The 17,968-nt window shown below is 45.8% G+C and overlaps 1 protein-coding gene and 1 non-coding gene across 2 annotated transcripts in view; both read right to left on the reverse strand.

Moving 5' to 3' along the window:
• Positions 1–17,968, reverse strand: part of FAM184B (family with sequence similarity 184 member B) — a 112,028-nt gene that overhangs the window by 11,502 nt on the left and 82,558 nt on the right. Inside the window, exons 8-13 of the mRNA XM_049789963.1 lie at positions 17,357–17,466; positions 15,362–15,488; positions 12,960–13,163; positions 6,006–6,159; positions 2,197–2,360; positions 347–468 (exon numbers count right to left, since the gene is read on the reverse strand). Of these exons, the coding sequence (XP_049645920.1) occupies positions 347–468; positions 2,197–2,360; positions 6,006–6,159; positions 12,960–13,163; positions 15,362–15,488; positions 17,357–17,466 (881 nt within the window). The remainder of the gene's footprint in view (positions 1–346; positions 469–2,196; positions 2,361–6,005; positions 6,160–12,959; positions 13,164–15,361; positions 15,489–17,356; positions 17,467–17,968) is intronic.
• Positions 7,260–7,362, reverse strand: LOC126033148 (U6 spliceosomal RNA). Its single transcript, XR_007504297.1, has one exon. It is a non-coding gene; the product is annotated as a U6 spliceosomal RNA (small nuclear RNA).

The raw sequence follows: 17,968 nt of genomic DNA on the forward strand, positions 1-17,968 counted from the left end.
TTGGGTGTATTAAACTTAGTATTGTTTTATAAAAACAATACATTAGATCATATTATTAATGAATTCTAAATCTATTCAACTTATTATTCTAATGAAATAATAAATTAAATAATATTGAAACTAAAGCATACATGTATTTGACTTATTGTTGTATAAAATGATATTTTAAATCATATTAATAATGATCGATTATGATTGACTTTATTATTAAATAAATAATAAAAAATACTACTAAATCATCCTTGGCGGAGGGCATCCTTCGTTGGGTTGGGGAAAGGGCCCGGGGCAGGTTCCCCAGGGGCCCGAGGGGTTTCCCACTTTCCGGGCTTCTGGGACGCAGACCCACCTGCGCTGCTCGCGGAGCTGCAGCGCCTCCTGCTGGTACTGCTCCAGCTCTGCACGCAGCCTCCGCAGCGCGTCCTGGAGCTGCGCCTTCTCCTCCGCCGGGGAGCCCGCCGGACCCGGGGCCTGGGGAGCAAGCAGCCAGGGAAGAGCATTGCAGCAGCCTAGGGGCCAAAGGGCCCCCCGGGCCTGGCCCCCAAAGCTCCTGGCTGAGCTCCCCTCCCAGCCACACACCCCACTGGAAGGGGCTCGGGGCTCGAACTAGGGGCAGGTAGGAGCAGGAGTGGGTAGGGAGTTTGCCCGGCACGTTGCCCACCCGGGACGGACCCGGGTTCGATCCTCGGTATCCCACTAAAACCAAAACAAATAATAGGGTAGGGTAGGGTAGGGTAGGATAGGATAGGATAGGATAGGATAGGATAGGATAGGATAGGATAGGATAGGACAGGATAGGATAGGATAGGATGGATAGGATAGGACAGGATGGATAGGATAGGATGGATAGGATAGGATAGGATAGGATAGGATAGGATAGGATAGGATAGGATAGGATAGGATAGGATAGGATAGGATAGGATGGATTGGATAGGATAGGATAGGATAGGATAGGATAGGATAGGATGGATAGGATGGATAGGATAGGATAGGATAGGATAGGATAGGATAGGTAGGATAGGATAGGATAGGTAAGATAGGATGGATAGGATAGGTTGATTAGGATAGGATAGGATAGGTTGATTAGGATAGGATAGATAGGATATGATGGATAGGATAGGATGGATAGGATAGGATAGGATAGGATAGGATAGGATAGGATAGGATAGGATAGGATAGGATAGGATAGGATGGATAGGATAAAACATAATATAGGGGCCAGTACGGTAAAATAGGGGCCAGCGCGGTGGCGCTAGAGGTAAGGTGTCTGCCTTACCAGGGCTAGCCTAGGACGGACCGCAGTTCGATGCCCTGGTGTCCCATATGATCCCCCAAGCCAGGAGCGATTTCTGAGCACATAGCCAGAGTAATCCCTGAGTGTCACCGATGTGGCCCAAAAACCAAAATAAAATAAAATAAAATAAAAATAGAATAAAATAAAACAACATAAAACAAAACAAAATAAAATAATAAAATAAAACCAAATGAAATAAAATAAAACATAAAATAAAACCAAATAAAATAAAATAAAGTAAAAATAAAGCTGGACTGGAGGCAGAGTATAGCGGGGAGGGCGTTTGCCTTGTGTGCAGCCAGCCTGGATTCCACTTCGAGCATCCCATGTTGAAGTGCAAGCCTGCCAGGAGTAATTCTGAGCACAGAGCCAGGAGTAACTCCTGGAAGCTGCCTGTGTGGCCCAACTGCCCCCACCCCAAATAGGGGGCTGGAATGATAGATAGCAAAACAATGTGGGGGGGTGGGGTATTTGCCTTGCACATGCACGACCCGACCCGGGCTCAATTCCTGGCATCCCGCTGGGTCCCCAGAGCCTGCCAGGAGTGATTTCTGAGTGCAAAGCCTGGATTAATTAACCCTTGAGCGCCACTGGGTGTCACCACCTTCTAAAATAAAAAATTAAAAATAAAACTCTTGAATTAGAAATTAGCTTAATTAGCTACTCCTAAATTAACTCAGAAATTAGCCCTGAGCACTGCTGGGGGAATGAGGACCCCTCTACCCACCACCACCACCCCCCAAATAAGCTCACAGGAAAGAAACCAAAGCCATGGTCTGTTTCCAAAGATAGGAGCAGTGGAGGCCATCTTCGGTGTTAAGAAGGACTTCCTTGCTGCAAACTCATAAAGAACCTCTTCTCCAGAGGTTTCCAGATGCACCAGGCCTCTGGAGGAATATGCTCACCTCTGCTGTGCCTGGGGAGTCCCCATGGTCCCCTGGACAAGGGGCCATGCCCTGTCGCCTGCCCGAGCTGCCCAGTGCCCTTCGCTCTGCTTGCAGCGTCTCCAGGTCCTTCTGGTGTTGGCAGCAGGCAGCCCGCTGCTCGGCGAGCTCTTCTCGGAGGGACTCTGCAGAGGAAGAGCAGCAGAATGAGGCGACAAAGAGAGGCTCAAGTGTGACCCCTGGACTCTCAGGAGCACTAAAGGGGGTTCTGAGACACATGGGAGCTGCTAAAGGCTTAGATCAAGACCCTCCCTTTCCATTTTTTATTATAATAATAATTTTTATTTTGACCAAAGTGGATTAAAAAATCTTTCACAGTAATATTTTAGGTACATAGTGACATTGAATCAGGGCATTCCCACCACCAACGTTGTCCTCCCTCCACCCCTGTTCCCAGCATGCATCCCTTATCGCCCCTTCTTTGCCCCCCTCCCCCCGGGCTGCTATTGTAAGTGGTCCCTCTATGTCTAGCTTGTTGTAGATTGGGTATCGATTCTGCTATCGTTGACTTTGGATTTGGTGTTTAAGTCTGATCATTTTTATTACTACTTGGTCTTGGTACCCTCCATTATTTCCCCCCTTAATTTGAGAGGTGGAGCAAGATGGTTCAAGTTATGTAGTTCGGGACTACACCCAGCAGAGCTCAAGGCTAATCTTGACTCTGGACTCAGCCATCATTCCTGGTGGGGTTCAACTGGCCCTCTGGGGTACTGGGGATTGAACCTGGGTGGGCTGTATGCAAGGCAAGCAACAGTGTTTGACTTTTCAGTAAAGTCTTTAAAACTTCTTTAAAAGTCTTTAAAACCGTTAAAGTCTTTATGTGATTGGTTTTTGGGTCACACCCGGCAGTGCTCAGGGATTAATCCTGACTCTAGGCTCAGAAATCGCCCCTGGCAGGCACAGGGGACCATATGGGATGCCGGGATTCGAACCGCCGCGGTCCTTCTGCATGAAAGGCAAATGCCTTACCTCCATGCTATCTTTCAGGCCCCGAAAATACAAAAATTTGTATCACTGATTTAAATGCTAAACTCTTGTTTAAAAAAGGAAGAATATGAGAATTTTTACTGTTTCTTATTTCTGAATACATTTACATATTTTCTGACCTAGTAGTCTAGTCTGTCCATTCTGCCCCCAACTTACTTTTAGGTTACAGTGTTCATGGGGCCGGAATTAGCACAGCGGTAGGGCATTTGCCTTGCACACGGCTAATCCAGGACAGACCCAGGTTTGATTCCCAGCGTCCCATATGGTCCCCTGAGGCTGCCAGGAGCTATTTCTGAGCGCAGAGCCAGGAGTAACCCCTGAGTGTCACCAGGTGTGGCCCCAAAATAAAAAAAAAAATGCTGTACAGTGAACCATTTAATGTTTAAAATGAAAAGAATTTCCAAGTGCTAGCAAACCTTGAACTTTGCTTTTCTGGGCCCGGAGAGATAGCACAGCAGCGTTTGCCTTGCAAGCAGCCGATCTAGGACCAAAGGTGGTTGGTTCGAATCCTGGTGTCCCATATGATCCCCCTGTGCCTGCCAGGAGCTATTTCTGAGCAGACAGCCAGGAGTAACCCCTGAGCACCGCTGGGTGTGGCCCAAAAAATAAAACCAAAAAAAAAAAAAAAAGAACTTTGCTTTTCTGTTCTAGACTTTTGTGTCTTTGTATTTTATTTTAGAATTTGCAGATAACTTTGGAAACACTGTTCTAAGATCAGCATCTAGTACAGAGCAAGTGCTTAACCTGTACTTGTAAAATAAGTGAATGGAATTTACCATGAAGATTAATGAGATTGTAAAAGAGCATCCATTGTAAAAGACTCCCCATAAGCTCATTAAACATTTCTGTAAAATACAGGCTATTAAATGTAGATCAAAGGTTGGGATGCCATGTTGAAAACTTGATGGAGTCATTTTTCCTCTGAAACAGGATTTTAAAATAGGACCTTCCTTTCTTTCTTCCTTCTTCCCTTTCTCCCTTTCTTGCTCTCTCTCCCTCCCTTCAACCCCTCCCTCCCTCTCTTTCTTCTTCCCTTCCTTCCTTCCTTCCTTCCTTCCTTCCTTCCTTCCTTCCTTCCTTCCTTCCTTCCTTCCTTCCTTCCTCCCTCCCTCCCTCCCTCCCTTCCTCCCTCCCTCCCTCCCTCCCTCCCTCCCTTCCTTCCTTCCTTCCTTCCTTCCTTCCTTCCTTCCTTCCTTCCTTCCTTCCTTCCTTCCTCCCTCCCTCCTTTCCTTCCTTCCTTCCTTCCTTCCTTCCTTCCTTCCTTCCTTCCTTCCTTCCTTCCTTCCTTCCTTCCCTCCCTCCCTTTCCTCCCTTCCCTTCTAGAAGGGAAGGAACAACCACATGGGGGTGCTGACCCCAGCTCAGTGGCATGCAAGGGCAAGTTCCATGTACCATGGTTCTGGTGCCAGCCTCTTCTCTCTAAAGAATGCAAATACAGTCCCATGATGGAATCCTTCATCACACATGTACTTGCACTTTGGCCAAGCTTCATGAATCTTCCTTAGCCACCCGTAGGGTTTGAATTTTCCAGGAGATCCCTCCAGGCCAGGGCAGCTGTTAAGGGGAGTACAGTGGGACTCTCCCTTCTGGCTCCCCACATCATCTTTCCCAGAAGGCTTGGATGATGAAGGAGGAGCCAGCTAGACACTGTTCCCTGAAGACTAACAGACATCAGGCAGGGACTGTTCTCAGAGACAAAAAAAGTGGCATTTGGGACTGGAGCAATAGCACAGTGGTTAGGGCTTCTGCTTTGCAAAGAGGCTGACCAGGGTTTGATCCCCTGCATCTCATATGGTTCCTTGAGCCTATTAGGAATAATTTCTGAGTAGGGAGCCAGGAGTAACCCCTAAAAGCTAAACAAACATAAACCACAAAACAACAATAACAATAAAATGACTTCTCCCCACAACAATTTTTTTTTTCTTTTTGGACCACACCCGGTTACGCTCAGGGGTTACTCCTGTCTATGAGCTCAAAAATCGCTCCTGGCTTGGGGGACCATATGGGATGCTGGGGAATTGAACCATGATTCGTCCTAGGTTAGCGTGTCCAAGGCAAACGCCCTACCATTGCTCCACTGCTCTGGTCCCACGCCCACAACAATCTTAAGAGCACTGTCTAGGTTTGGGGAAAAAAATAGCAATAAAGAAAAACCACTCAATAAAGCCAATGTGGTCTCTAACACCAGGCATTTTTTTTTTTGAAGAGGAACAAGGGGAGGAAAAGAGGGAGGGAAGGAGAGAGGAAGGGAAGGAAGGAAAAAAGGAAAGAAGGAAGAAAGGATGGAAGGATAGAAAGAAGGAAGAAAGAAAGGATGGAAGGCTGGAAGGAAGGAAAGAAAGAAGGTAGAAAGGAAGGATGGAAAGAAGAGAATTGGGAAGGGAGGGAGGGATGGTGGGAGGAAGAAAGAGGGATGGAAGAAAGGTAGGAAAGAAGGAAGGGAGGAAGAAATGAAGGAAGAAGGAAGGAGGGAAGGAAGGAAGGGAAGGAAAGGGGAAGGAAAAAAGGAAGAGGGGAAGGGAGGGAGGGAGGAAGAAAGGAAAAAAGAAGGAAGGAAGGAAAAAAGGAAAGAAGATGAACATTGAGTAGAAAGTGATGTCTTGCTGGTACTCGCCCGGCTAGGAGGATGCTCTCTTCCTCCCTATTTCCGAAAGAGCACTGGGGCCCAGAGGGGCCTGATTCCAGGACACAGCGCTTGTTGCAGACCTCCCTGCCTCTGGGTGAGTTCCTAGAGCTGCTGCGGCGCTGAGCCCTGGCACCCCGGGGTGCCCTGAGTGCAATACCTAGTAGCAGCGCCTGCTGAGCCTGTAGCCTCTCCAGCGCTCCCTGGAGCTCTTGCTGGGCCTTTTCCTCCAGGGCCTGGAGCTGCCGCTGGTGTTTCTGCTGCTGGAGCTGGAGGCTCTGGCTGGATTCCTTCTTCAAGCGTTCTTCAGTGGCCTAGGGGCAAAAATGGGTGGATGGAAGCATAGAAGTGGCTTATTCCCTCAACCAGCCTTCTCCATACTGGAATCCATGGAGTACTTACTGTCCACTCCACTATGGAGCACAGCAATGGCTCTGCTACTCCTTGGGGATGACAGCAGTGATGACCTGGCCACATCAGCAGTTTTGTGCTATGTGAACTTAAAACCCAACCCTCCCCCTCCCCTATCCATGGCTATTTGGACCCAGAGTGAATACCTGTTTCAAGCTGGGCCATTGACTGGGAATTTTGTGTGAGGAGGTGTGGAAAAGAGAGAAAGGAAGCCAAGAGATAGATACAGACACATTGACTGTTGGTTGCAGTAGTTTTAACACAGATAGGAGCATTGAGACGAGCCTCTGAGTCTTACATCTGAGGCAGGATTGGTGAGGTGGGGGAAACAGTCTGTTAAGAGCCTAGGGGGCTCTTTTGCAAAACAGTGGAAATGCCAGGGGTGGAGGTGGGAGTCCCTACTCATTGTTCTGTTCCTACTCTAGTTTGATTCTGAGATCAAACTAGTGTGTCCTTGGCTTGGAGTCACTTAGATGTATATTTATTTTTTATTCAGCTGTCTATTTCTTTTTTTTTTTAAATTTTTTTGAGACCACTATGAATTACAAGCCTTTCACAGTTGTATTTTAGTCATATAGTGACAGTGAATTAAGGCCATTCCCACCACCAGTGTTGACCTCCCTCCACCAGAGTTCCCAGCATGCATCCCATACCTCATCCATAGCCCCTTAGCCGACCAGTGTAACAGGTTCATTTTGTGTTTAACCTGTTATAGTTTGGGTCTCTTGGTTCTATTGCTGTTGACTTTGGCTTGGGTATTTATATCTGACCTTTTTTTTTCCCACTCAATGATCCTGAGACCACTTGGCTCCTAGGTCCCATCCACTTATTTTTCTTTTCTTAATGTTAGAAGGAGATAGAAATATGAGGCTGAACAAAATTATTCAAGTTCTAGGATTCTATGAAAAAGGCAAGACACCCTATCTATAAGATATATAGATATCTCTATCTATCTGTCTGTCTGTCTGTCTGTCTGTCTGTCTGTCTGTCTGTCTATCTATCTATCTAAAAGGAACGCTTTACAAATTTATGTGTCACTCTTGCACAGGGGCCATGCTAATCTTCTCTGTATTGTTCCAATTTTAGTATATGAGCTGCTGAAGTGAGAATTTTGTTTGTTTTTTTTTTTAGCCACACTCAGCAGTGCTCAGGTGCCATTTCTGATTCTGTACTCAGGAATGACCCCGGGCGGTGCTTGGGGAACCATATCTAATGGCAGAGATTTGAAACAGAATTGGCCTGATGCAAGGCAAATGTCCTACCCACTGTTACCATCTCTTGAACCCAATACCATGCTTTTATTTTTAACATGAGCTGGTTTTGGAAGCCTGGATGTTCACACTAATAACAGTACTTGTCTTAAGAGAGCTCCAGTCTCTAGAGAAACTAAATTCATCCATTTGTAAAATCAGGAGACTAGGGCTTAGTCACCTTCCAGTCTCCAGCAGCAAAACGCCCCACCATAGGAAGATCTACTTACTTGGATTCTGTGGACGGACTCAGAATTCCACCAATCCACTTTCTCTCATATTTGCCTTAAAAAGCTCATCAGTGGGTAGAGCATTTGCCATGCACTTAATCGGACTTGATTTGATCCCTATGTGGTCCCCCAAGCCCCAACAGGAACTGATCTCTGAGTGTAGAGCTCGGAGTAATCCCTGAACACTGCTAGATGTGTCCTCTCTCTCTCTCTCTCTCTCTCTCTCTCTCTCTCTCTCTCTCTCTCTCTCTCTCTCTCTCTCTCTCTCTCTCTCCCTCTCTTTCTCTCCCTCTCTTTCTCTCTCTCTGTCTCTCTCTGTCTCTCTCTCTCTGTCTCTCTCTCTCTCACACACACACACACACAAGCTCATTTATTATTGGCTTTACCTATTAATTACACTTTTCTCCCCAAACATCTCTGACCCTTACCCTTATTTAAATCAACAACAGCAACAATATAAAAATCCTCATCCCCACCACTATTCATTGCAGCACTCAGTACAATAGCTAAGAATTGAAATCAGCCTCGATATTCCAACAACAAATGAGTGGACCATGAAGATGTGGTACATATATACAACAAAATACTACATAGCTGTAAAGAATGATTCAATCATGCAATTTGCTGCAACCTGGATTGAACTGAAGATATTGTGTTGAATTAAGTAAGCCAGAAGAAGGATAAATACAGAATGATATCACTTATATGAGGTATTTAAAATAGCTGCATGAAAAAATGAATGGTTTAAATGGGAGTTATTGAGAACACTCTAGGACCCAGAGTGCCACAGCAGCTCCAGTGGAGTCCGTGACATGGTGAAAGCCATGTTCTCGGACCTGAGGCAAAAGTTTCATGAAAGATAGTCTCCTGGAATAGTCTCAGGTGTTCTCGGAGCAAGAACATATTCTCCATGTCATGTACTGCTTCTGGGAACAATGATGATTGTTTTTCTTACTCCAGACTACAGTAACCTGGGAACACTGGATTCTATAGAAAACCCACAACATAATTATTTGAGAGCATGTTAATGATTTTACGAATCACACAGAAACTTCCGAGAGGATTTTTTAGAAAAGAAGCCTTTAGCAGAAAATCAACGAATTTTGCTTAAAAGCGATCACTAATATTCTTAAGAATAATAATAGTAAGAATCAATTAGCCACAACTTTGGATCAGTTACAAGTAGAAGAGTCTCTGATAGAAGAATCTAGGGAAAAAATAGCACAAACAATAGCACAAAACCTGACAGCTGGAGACACTTGAAGGACTGTCACAGATTCATATGAGTGTCCCTATAACAAGGCAGAAATAGATCAGATAAAGGAAACATGGGGCCGGGCGGTGGCGCTAGAGGTAAGGTGCCTGCCTTGCCTGCACTAGCCTTGGATGGACCGCGGTTCGATCCCCCGGCGTCCCATATGGTCCCCCAAGCCAGGAGTGACTTCTGAGCGCATGGCCAGGAGTAACCCCTGAGCGTCACCGGGTGTGGCCCAAAAAACCAAAAAAAAAAAAAAAAAAAAAAAAGATAAAGGAAACAGGATTTCTTATGTTCCTAAGAAAAAGCAAGGCACACGATGGTTATATCTAACACAGGGCAAATGATGGGAACCACCTATATATAGGACTAGACTATGACCCACTTAGCATAGAATCAACTACACCTGACCCCTTATCTTATACAGGAGTGTCTGATGAGGCTGGTAACAGAGGAGTGGTGCATGAAGGAAAAAAGTATCTTATTATAAATTTTCTTTTTAGAAATATTAATAAGAGCAATGCCTTTTTAATGTCATCTTACACAAGAACAAAAGGATTTACTAAAAAAGCAAATGAAGAGGGCTGTGGAAGACTTGGACCAAAGCAGTACATGACTGGAGACCTAAACCTGGACCCCCAGACATAGATTTATAATGGTGGATCTATAACATACTAAATATAACAAAAATTCTGCTCACAGCTCAGGCTGGGCAGGTTTCTAAAATCAAGCAAAGATAAAACACATTAACCACTAGTCTTAGGTCATATAGTAAATGCAGACAACCACCAGAGTGCCATTGCTTAAAAATAGCACGATTTGATCTGACTTTTGATAAGGTCAGCATGCCTAGAAAATTGCCAATATGTGTTAAATATATGTTGGAGTGAGGAACCTGTAAATTGATGTATTTTGATTTTTTGCCAAATTCTGCTGTTAGATGTATAAATAACCTAGAGAAATAAATGCGGTTGCTTTGTAGCGGTGGCTCAAGCCAAAGCTCTTAGCCACTTTCCAGCACCCAAGACTTCGAGTCTTTTGTTACGCCGACCCCTTGCCCACCTGTCTTCTGAGGAGGACCCGAGTACTGCCCTCCGACGGCTGAGCGGTCTGTGGCACCAGAATATAGTGAGGAGAAGGAAAGAAATTGAGTGGAGGAGGAGAAACACAAATATGAAAGGATGGGGGCCAGAGGCAAAAAGATCTCAAGTGCATTGGTGGTGTTAAGAAAGGACAGAACTAAATACCTAAGCCAGAGTCAACAACCATGTAATCATGAGACCCAAACTTTAAGAATCAAAAATTTAAATGGGCTTGTTAAGCTGGCAGGCTGGGGTAGGGGATAGTGGCATTGGATGGACTCTGGGAACATGGTGGAGGAAGGTTGACGCTGGTGGTGGGATTGGCCCTGAAGCATTGTATGTCTGAAACCCAACTATGAAGACCTTTGTAAATTATAGTAGTTTCAATAAGGTGGTTTTTTTTTTTAAAACAAAAACAAAAACACCTTACCCTGAGGATTGGAAAGACAGATTTCAAATCTACCTTCTGTCTCCACGGCCACAATATGGTTTTGTTACCCAAAAGTTAGCAGTATGATAGAATTGAAAGAATTTGAGCAGCTGCACCCTCTCAGGTGGAACAAGATACAGGCAGAGAACTCTGGGATATTCTCAAAATGGGGTGGGTTGAATCCTTCACACCCACCCTGCATGGGAAACCCCAGCAGCCTCTGCCCACATCCACAAACTTCTGGCAGAAAATCTGCTTCTTTACCAAGCTAAAAACAAACAAACAAAAAACCCAACCAATGGGGGCCAGAGTGATAGTATAGCAGTAGAGCATTTGCCTGGCACAAGGACGACCCAGGACAAACTAGAGATCGATCCCCAGCATCCTATATGGTTCCCCGAACCTGCGAGGAGCGATTTCTGAGCACAGAGGCAGGAGTATGAACATCAAAAAAAAAAAAAAAAAAAAAGAAAGAAAAAAAGAAAACAATGGTCCTCCATCTCTCCCCATGTAGCCTGTTCCAGGCTGATCCCTCAGGGGCATTTTCAGAATGGGATGGGAATAGATTTCCCTTTCTGCATGAACTGCAGCAGCCCAGCACCACACTGGATACACTGACAGAAATAGCCCAAACTCAGCTTAATTTTATCAAACTGCCAAGCCGCCAAATTTGTTTCAGATCTATAAGTCCTGGACCACACGGCTGCCAGTGGCCACGTGACAATTCAAAATTTCACAATAGTGTCAACTGAATAGGATCTCGGGAAATCTGATGGGAAAGTTTCAAAGAAACCTACCAAACTCAGGCAGCCTAAACCATAACACAGAAGGCCAACTAGCACCAACCACAGCCCAGTTCATCTTCAGTTGCCATCTTTAGTAACAATTTTTATGAATAAAAATAAATAAAATAAAATAAAAATTGAATGATAAAAATAATCATTTCACATTGGCCCATGTTGACCTAAGTTTTTCGAGAATTCCATTTGCCTTTGTGTTGTTACAAACAGCGTGAAGTAAATTTGTATGAGGCTGTGAGGAGTTAGGCTAGGTGGTGGGTGGGAAAGTGGGGGCACTGGTGGAAGGAAGGTCCATACTAGAGGTGAGTTAGGTGTTGGGACATTAAATGCCTAAAACAACTGGACTATGAACGTCTTGATAAATGATTGCTAGATTACATCTTATTTTTACCTAAAACAAAGGTCATATCTGGTTCTTTTGTTTGTTTGTTTACAACTTGGATTTACCCCAAAACAGAGATAGTCTTCCTTGTAAACCTGGGTGGGACTGGCTTGGGATAGACTGAGTATCTGTCCTTACACTGTCCTGACTGCCCCACCCAGAGGTGGTCTCTGTGTACTCAATAAAAATGGCAGTTCTGGCAGGCAGCTTGCTCTCCATATGAGGTAGGACTGCCACACTACACTACTAACGTGTTTCACCCTCAGCCTTGTTTGCATTATTTCATGTGCAACCCTAATTCAGACTCGTTCACCTGGGGTTGGAGATATGGCACATTGGGTGATTTTACAAATGACAGTATTATAATTTGTTTTGTTTTGGGGTCACACCCGTTGGTCTTCAGGAGTTACTCCTGGCTCTGTGCTCAGAAGTCACTCCTGGCAGGCTTGGGGAACCATATGGGATGCTGGAATTAGAAACACCATCCATCCTGGATTGGCTGCGTGCAAGGCAAATGCCCTACAGCTGTGCTATCTCTCCCGACAGTATTATAATTTTTAAAAAGTCTGCTACTGTGCACTTCAGACACTGAAGTTCTTGCCGTATTCCACATTCTGCTGCAGAGCTGAAATTGAAGCTTCATACATGGCACCTTCATACATGGTTTATGGTTCATGGTACATGTTCATGTCCTAAAAGAAGGTGCTCTTAGAACTCAGAGAGGAGGGGCCAGTAAGGTGTTTGCCTTGCATGCGCTGACCTAGGACAAACTGCAGTTCGATCCCTGGCATCCATATGGTCCCCCAAGCCAGGAGCGATTTCTGAGCACATAGTTAGGAGTAATGCCTGAGTGTCATCGGGTGTGGGCCCCCCCAAAAAAAATCAAGTAGAAAGCCTGTCTAGAATACAGGGTGAGGGTGGAGTGGGGAGGAGGGAGATTTGGGACATTGGTAATAGGAACGTTGTACTTGTGACGGGGGGGGGGGGGTGTGTTCTTTACATGACTGAAACCCAACTACAATCATATTTGTAATCAAGGTGTTTAAATAAAGATATTAAAAATAATCAAACATAAAAAAATAAAGAAACCAGAGAGGAAAATGCCATTCTAGATTCCTGAGGAGGCCCAGGTCTAAATCTGTGCTTTGCCACTGACCAGTCCTGTAACCCTGAGCCTCTTTCCTGTCCTGGAAAGATGATAATGATCTTGTGGGATGAAGGCAAATGACCCACAGGTGTTTGTGGAGAATGGTCTTGGGCCCCGACACCCTTACCTTGAGCTCCTGGTTCTTGGCCTTCTCCAGCACACGCAGGGCCCGCTGGTGGGAGGCCTCAAGCTGCGCCTTCTCGGCCTGGCTCTGGTGCACAGCATCCTGGAGCTCCCTCTGCAGCACCTCCTGCTCCTGAGCTGACAGATGCTGGAGCTCCTGAAGGTCCTCCCTGTAGTGGCTGGTGCAGTGCTCCAGGGCTTGATGCATCTGGACACCCAACACAGGGCCTGTCTCTCAGCAATACTTCTAACATGTGTGTGTGTGTGTGTGTGTGTGTGTGTGTGTGTGTGTGTGTGTGTGTGTGTAAGGGGTGCAGGGGATCAAACTCAGGGTCTCAAACATGCAAGACAAGCACTTTACCAAATGTCCAAGCCTTAATTATTTAAAATAAGTTTTAAAAACTTTCTAAAATACATGGGGTCAGAGCAGTGGCACAGGCGATAGGTCATTTGCCTTGCACGGGCTAACCTAGGACAGACTGCAGTTCGATCCCCCAGCGTCCCATATGGTCCCCCAAGCCAGGGGCGATTTCTGAGCACATAGCCAGAAGTAATGCCTGAATGTCATTTGGTGTGACCCCAAAACAAAACAAAACAAAAAAACCTTTCTGAAAAACAGCCTGGTTCTTCCACCAAGCTCCAAGAGAAGATAATGGCCGCTGAGACTTCCCAGGTAGCCTAGTCTACGCTGATCCCTCTGTGGATTCTCAGAAGACGGGCTGGGGGAGGTTTCTCTTTTCTGCATCAACTACAGCAGCCAGCACCACTCCCTACCCCCTCCGACAGGAATGACCCGGCTCTGAGACTTAACCTTGTCAAACCGCAAAGCCACCAATTTTGTTTTAGATCTATAAATCTGGATTTATCATAGGAAGTAAATTTGTTTGAGCCTAGCTGGAAGTAGGTTAGCATGGTGGCGGGGAGATTCACAGGGGATACTGGTGAAGGGAAGGTCACACTGGTGGTGGGGTTGGTTGGTGTTGGAACTTCTAATGCCTGAAACGACTGTATTATGAATAATTTGGTAAATCATGGTGCTAAAATAAAAATTAGAAAAAAATAAGTTTGAAAAATTCTTTCTGGTCCTCAGATCCCAATGACTGAATGTAATCAGGGAGGGACTGATATTTTCTTAGAGAAAATGAAGGACGCAGCTACCTCCATCCCCACCTCAATCCCAAATGGGGAAACAATGCTGGAAGAGATGAAAGTAAAAAATAGGGGGAGGGGGAGCAATAGCACAGTGGTAGGGCATTTGCCCTGTACGCAGCCAACCCAGGACAGAATTGGGTTTGATTCCCAGCATCCCATATGGTCCCCTGAGCCTGCCAGGAGTGATTTCTCAGTGAATAGCCAGGAGTGCCCCTGAGCACCGCTGGGTGTGGCCCAAAAACAAACAAACAAAAATATATATAGTTGTAGGGCTGGAGTGACAATACAGTGGGTAGGGCGTTTGCCTTGCACACAGCTGACCTGGGTTCAATCCTTGGCATCCCATATTGTTCCCTGTGCATTGCCAAGAGTAATTCCTGAGTGCAGAGTCAGGAGTAACTCCTGAGTACCACTGGGTATAGTCCCCCAAACAAACACAACAAAACAAAATCAAAAACCAAATCAGAAAAGTTGTAGCAGCATTGATTGGACTATTTCATTGGGCCCATTTTTGTTTCTGGGCCACATCTGGTGGTGCTCTGGGCTTACTGCTGTGCTTAGAGATCACAAAGCTGGTGGGATTCAGGGGCTCATATGGGGTTTGGGGGATCAAATCCAATTCAAGCTCATGCCAAGGCAAATGCCTGACCTGCTATACTATCTCTTTGGGCTCCTCATAGTGTTGGTTTTGACCTATGTTGGCTATGAAAAACGATATTGATGCCCTGAGGTTTCATAGTGGCAGAAAATGCTTTTGAGAAAGCCATTTCTTTCTTCTTCTTATTTTTTGTTTATTTGTTTTTGGGCCACGGCCAGAAGCGCTCAGGGGTTACTCCTGGCTCTGTGCTCAGAAATTGCTCCTGGCAGGCTCAGGGGACCATATGGGATGTCAGGAATTGAACTCAGGTTCATCCTGGGTTGGCCACATGCAAGGCAAATACTGTGCTATCACTCCGGCCCCTCTTTTCTTATTTTAATGGGAAAATATAATTTCACATTCTTCATGTCAGATGATAAATTCTGTTTCACAGGTCAATGACTTCAATGTTCAGTGAGCCATTTGATGAATAGCTAAATCTTGTACATGTACTAATTCACGGGTCAGAAGCACCAACTCATGTAAACAGAAGGCTTAGTACAAAAAGGAATTAGGATTTCCTAGTCAGGAGAATGAGATGAGCAAAGACTGAAAAGGCAATGTGCCAAGGCTGCATGTAAGGCCCCGAGGATGTGGTCCCCATAGGCAGAGCCTACCTGGGCACGCAGGTGGTCCTTCTGGCTCTGCCACTCTGCCTGTAGAAGGTGTCGATCTGGGACCTTCTCTTCCTCTGTGGATGCTGTGGGCTGTGGGTCAGCTCCCTCCTTGAGCGACACTTTGGGGCTTTAAAGACAAGGAGTCACAAACATGAAGGATCCTGGGCTGAAATGGGAGGACAAGGCATAGGCTGAGAAACAACTTCCTCTGCGAGACACAGTCTGGGTGTCCTTCAGCTGGGATCTGACCAGTTCACTACTTTTGTCACCTGATGGATTGTTTATAACATGTGCTAGCCCCAGCAATGTTTAGGGGTGTTGTGTATGTAAACATTTTATGGGATTATTGTGTTACTGACCCTACCCTAATGGGTGATTGTGCCCTACCCTACCTAGGGTGTGATCTGGCATTCTGCCCCCATCCTAGGGTGGCACTTGATTCTGCTTCCACCATTGGGTGGTACCTGATTCTGGGGGATAAAAACAAGGGTCTGTGGAAGGCGAGGGCTTTTTGGCTGGAACTGAGGCTGAAACTTTGGACTTCAGTCTGTCCACCGAATAAAGCTAATATTTCCACAAGCCTGACTGTCTGCGAGCTGTTTACCTGCTGTTTCACCTCAGAACCTTCGGCTGGACAGGGTGGCAGACTTCGTGCTCCGAGCTGCAGGGGAAAGACCTCATCCTCCATCCCTCCATCAGTCAACCTCTTCAGGGGCTCACTTGCAATATCCCCCAGAACCAGGTACCACCCAATGGTGGGATCAGATACCACCCAATGGTGGAAGCAGAATCAGGTACCACCCTAGGGTGGGGGCAGAATGCCAGGTCACACCCTAGGGTAGGGCACAATCACCGATCAGGGTAGGGTCAGTAACATAATAATCCCATAAAATGTTTACATACACAAGGGGGTGTTAGGGATCAGGCTTAGGGCCTTGCACGTGCTAGGCATGGCTCTACCTGGACTCAATACCTGTTCTAGTGTTTGAATGAATTGTTAATGACTGAGAGAGATCTCAGAGTTATTGGAGTTATTGGGAGCTCCAAGAAAAAGAAAAAGGGGTCTCAATTGTTAAAACTCTTCTTGTTTATGAAGAGAAGCCATTATGATATTTTATTTGAAGTTTATAGTTTACTGAGCTCCTAACTTTTCCTGATTATCTCCAACTCATAGGACCTACTTTCCTTCCTTCCTTCTTCCCTTCCTCCCTCCCTCCCTCCCTCCCTTTCTCCCTCCCTCCCTCCCTTTCTCCCTCCCTCCCTCCCTTCCTTCCTCCCTCCCTCCCTCCCTCCCTCCCTCCCTTCCTCCCTCCCTCCCTCCCTTCCTCCCTCCCTCCCTTCCTCCCTCCCTCCTTCCCTCCCTCCCTCCCTTCCTTCCTTCCTTCCTTCCTTCCTTCCTTCCTTCCTTCCTTCCTTCCTTCCTTCCTTCCTTCCTTCTTTCCTTCCTTCCTTCCTTCCTTCCTTCCTTCTTTCCTTCCTTCCCTCTCTCCTTCCTCCCTCCCTCCCTTCTTTATTTTTGGTCACACCAAACAGTACTCAGGACCTACTCCTGCCTCTGAACTCAGGAATGACTCCTGGTCATTTGTTTTGTTTTGTTTTTTTTTGGGCCACACCCAGCGACACTCAGGGGTTACTCCCAGCTCTGCACTTAGAAATCACTCCTGACTCAGGGGACCATATGGGATGCCGGGGATCAAACCCATGTCTATCCTGGGCTAGCAGCATGCAAGGCACATGCCCTACCACTGTGCTATCACTCCAGTCTCAAGTTTTCAGCTCTGAATCTATAAAATAACCTGCCTGGAAAGGAATGGTTATGAAATAGGACAACTTATGAAAAATCCTCTGTTGTGCTGAAGACATTCATCATTTTCTTTCTGTTCGCAAAAGGGAGTGAAGTTGAGATACTTGAACACAGAGTAGTGAGCAATCCTTCTAGGTTAGAGTCCTGATTTTCTGACACCCTGGGGAGCCTGCATGCAAACCCTCCTCTACCTTTCTTCTTCTTCATCACTGCTGCTGCTTTCTTCTTCAATTGCCAACTTCTCCTGGATTTCTTCCCTGGGCAGACTTTCGGGAGCTTTTTTCAGCTTTGAGCATGGATCCTAAGGCAAAAAGGAGTTTGCCAGTGAGACTACAACCAAGTCCCCGATTCCACAGGGACCTCAGCCAACCAGAAAGCAGAGGAGAAAGAGCCACTCACAGTCTATGTTGGGTGCTCGGGTCTGGAATGGTAGGACATCTGCAGCAAATTTGGCTTAAAACTGACTTGCTCTCCTAATTTTACACAGTTTACTAAGTAAACACAGTTTACCAAGTTCACACAGCTGAGAGAAGTGAATCATGGGGAGAAAAAGTAACTTGTTCCGAATCCCATGAATGAACAATGGAATTGGGATTGGCTTTGGGATTGGCCCTTCAACACTCCTGGTAGACAAGTACAGATGATCCATAAAACCATAAATTACAAATCCATAAATTAGGCTTATGTTGGGGCTGATGGCCAATGCTGGTTCATGTCAATGCCAGACAACTGTGTCAGCTACTGGTGTGTGGATGAGTGGTTGGCAGGAAAATGATGCCCATTTTTACAGATGGTATCAAATT

This window comes from Suncus etruscus, chromosome 16 (genome assembly GCF_024139225.1).
Source record: "Suncus etruscus isolate mSunEtr1 chromosome 16, mSunEtr1.pri.cur, whole genome shotgun sequence".
NCBI lineage: Eukaryota > Metazoa > Chordata > Mammalia > Eulipotyphla > Soricidae > Suncus > Suncus etruscus.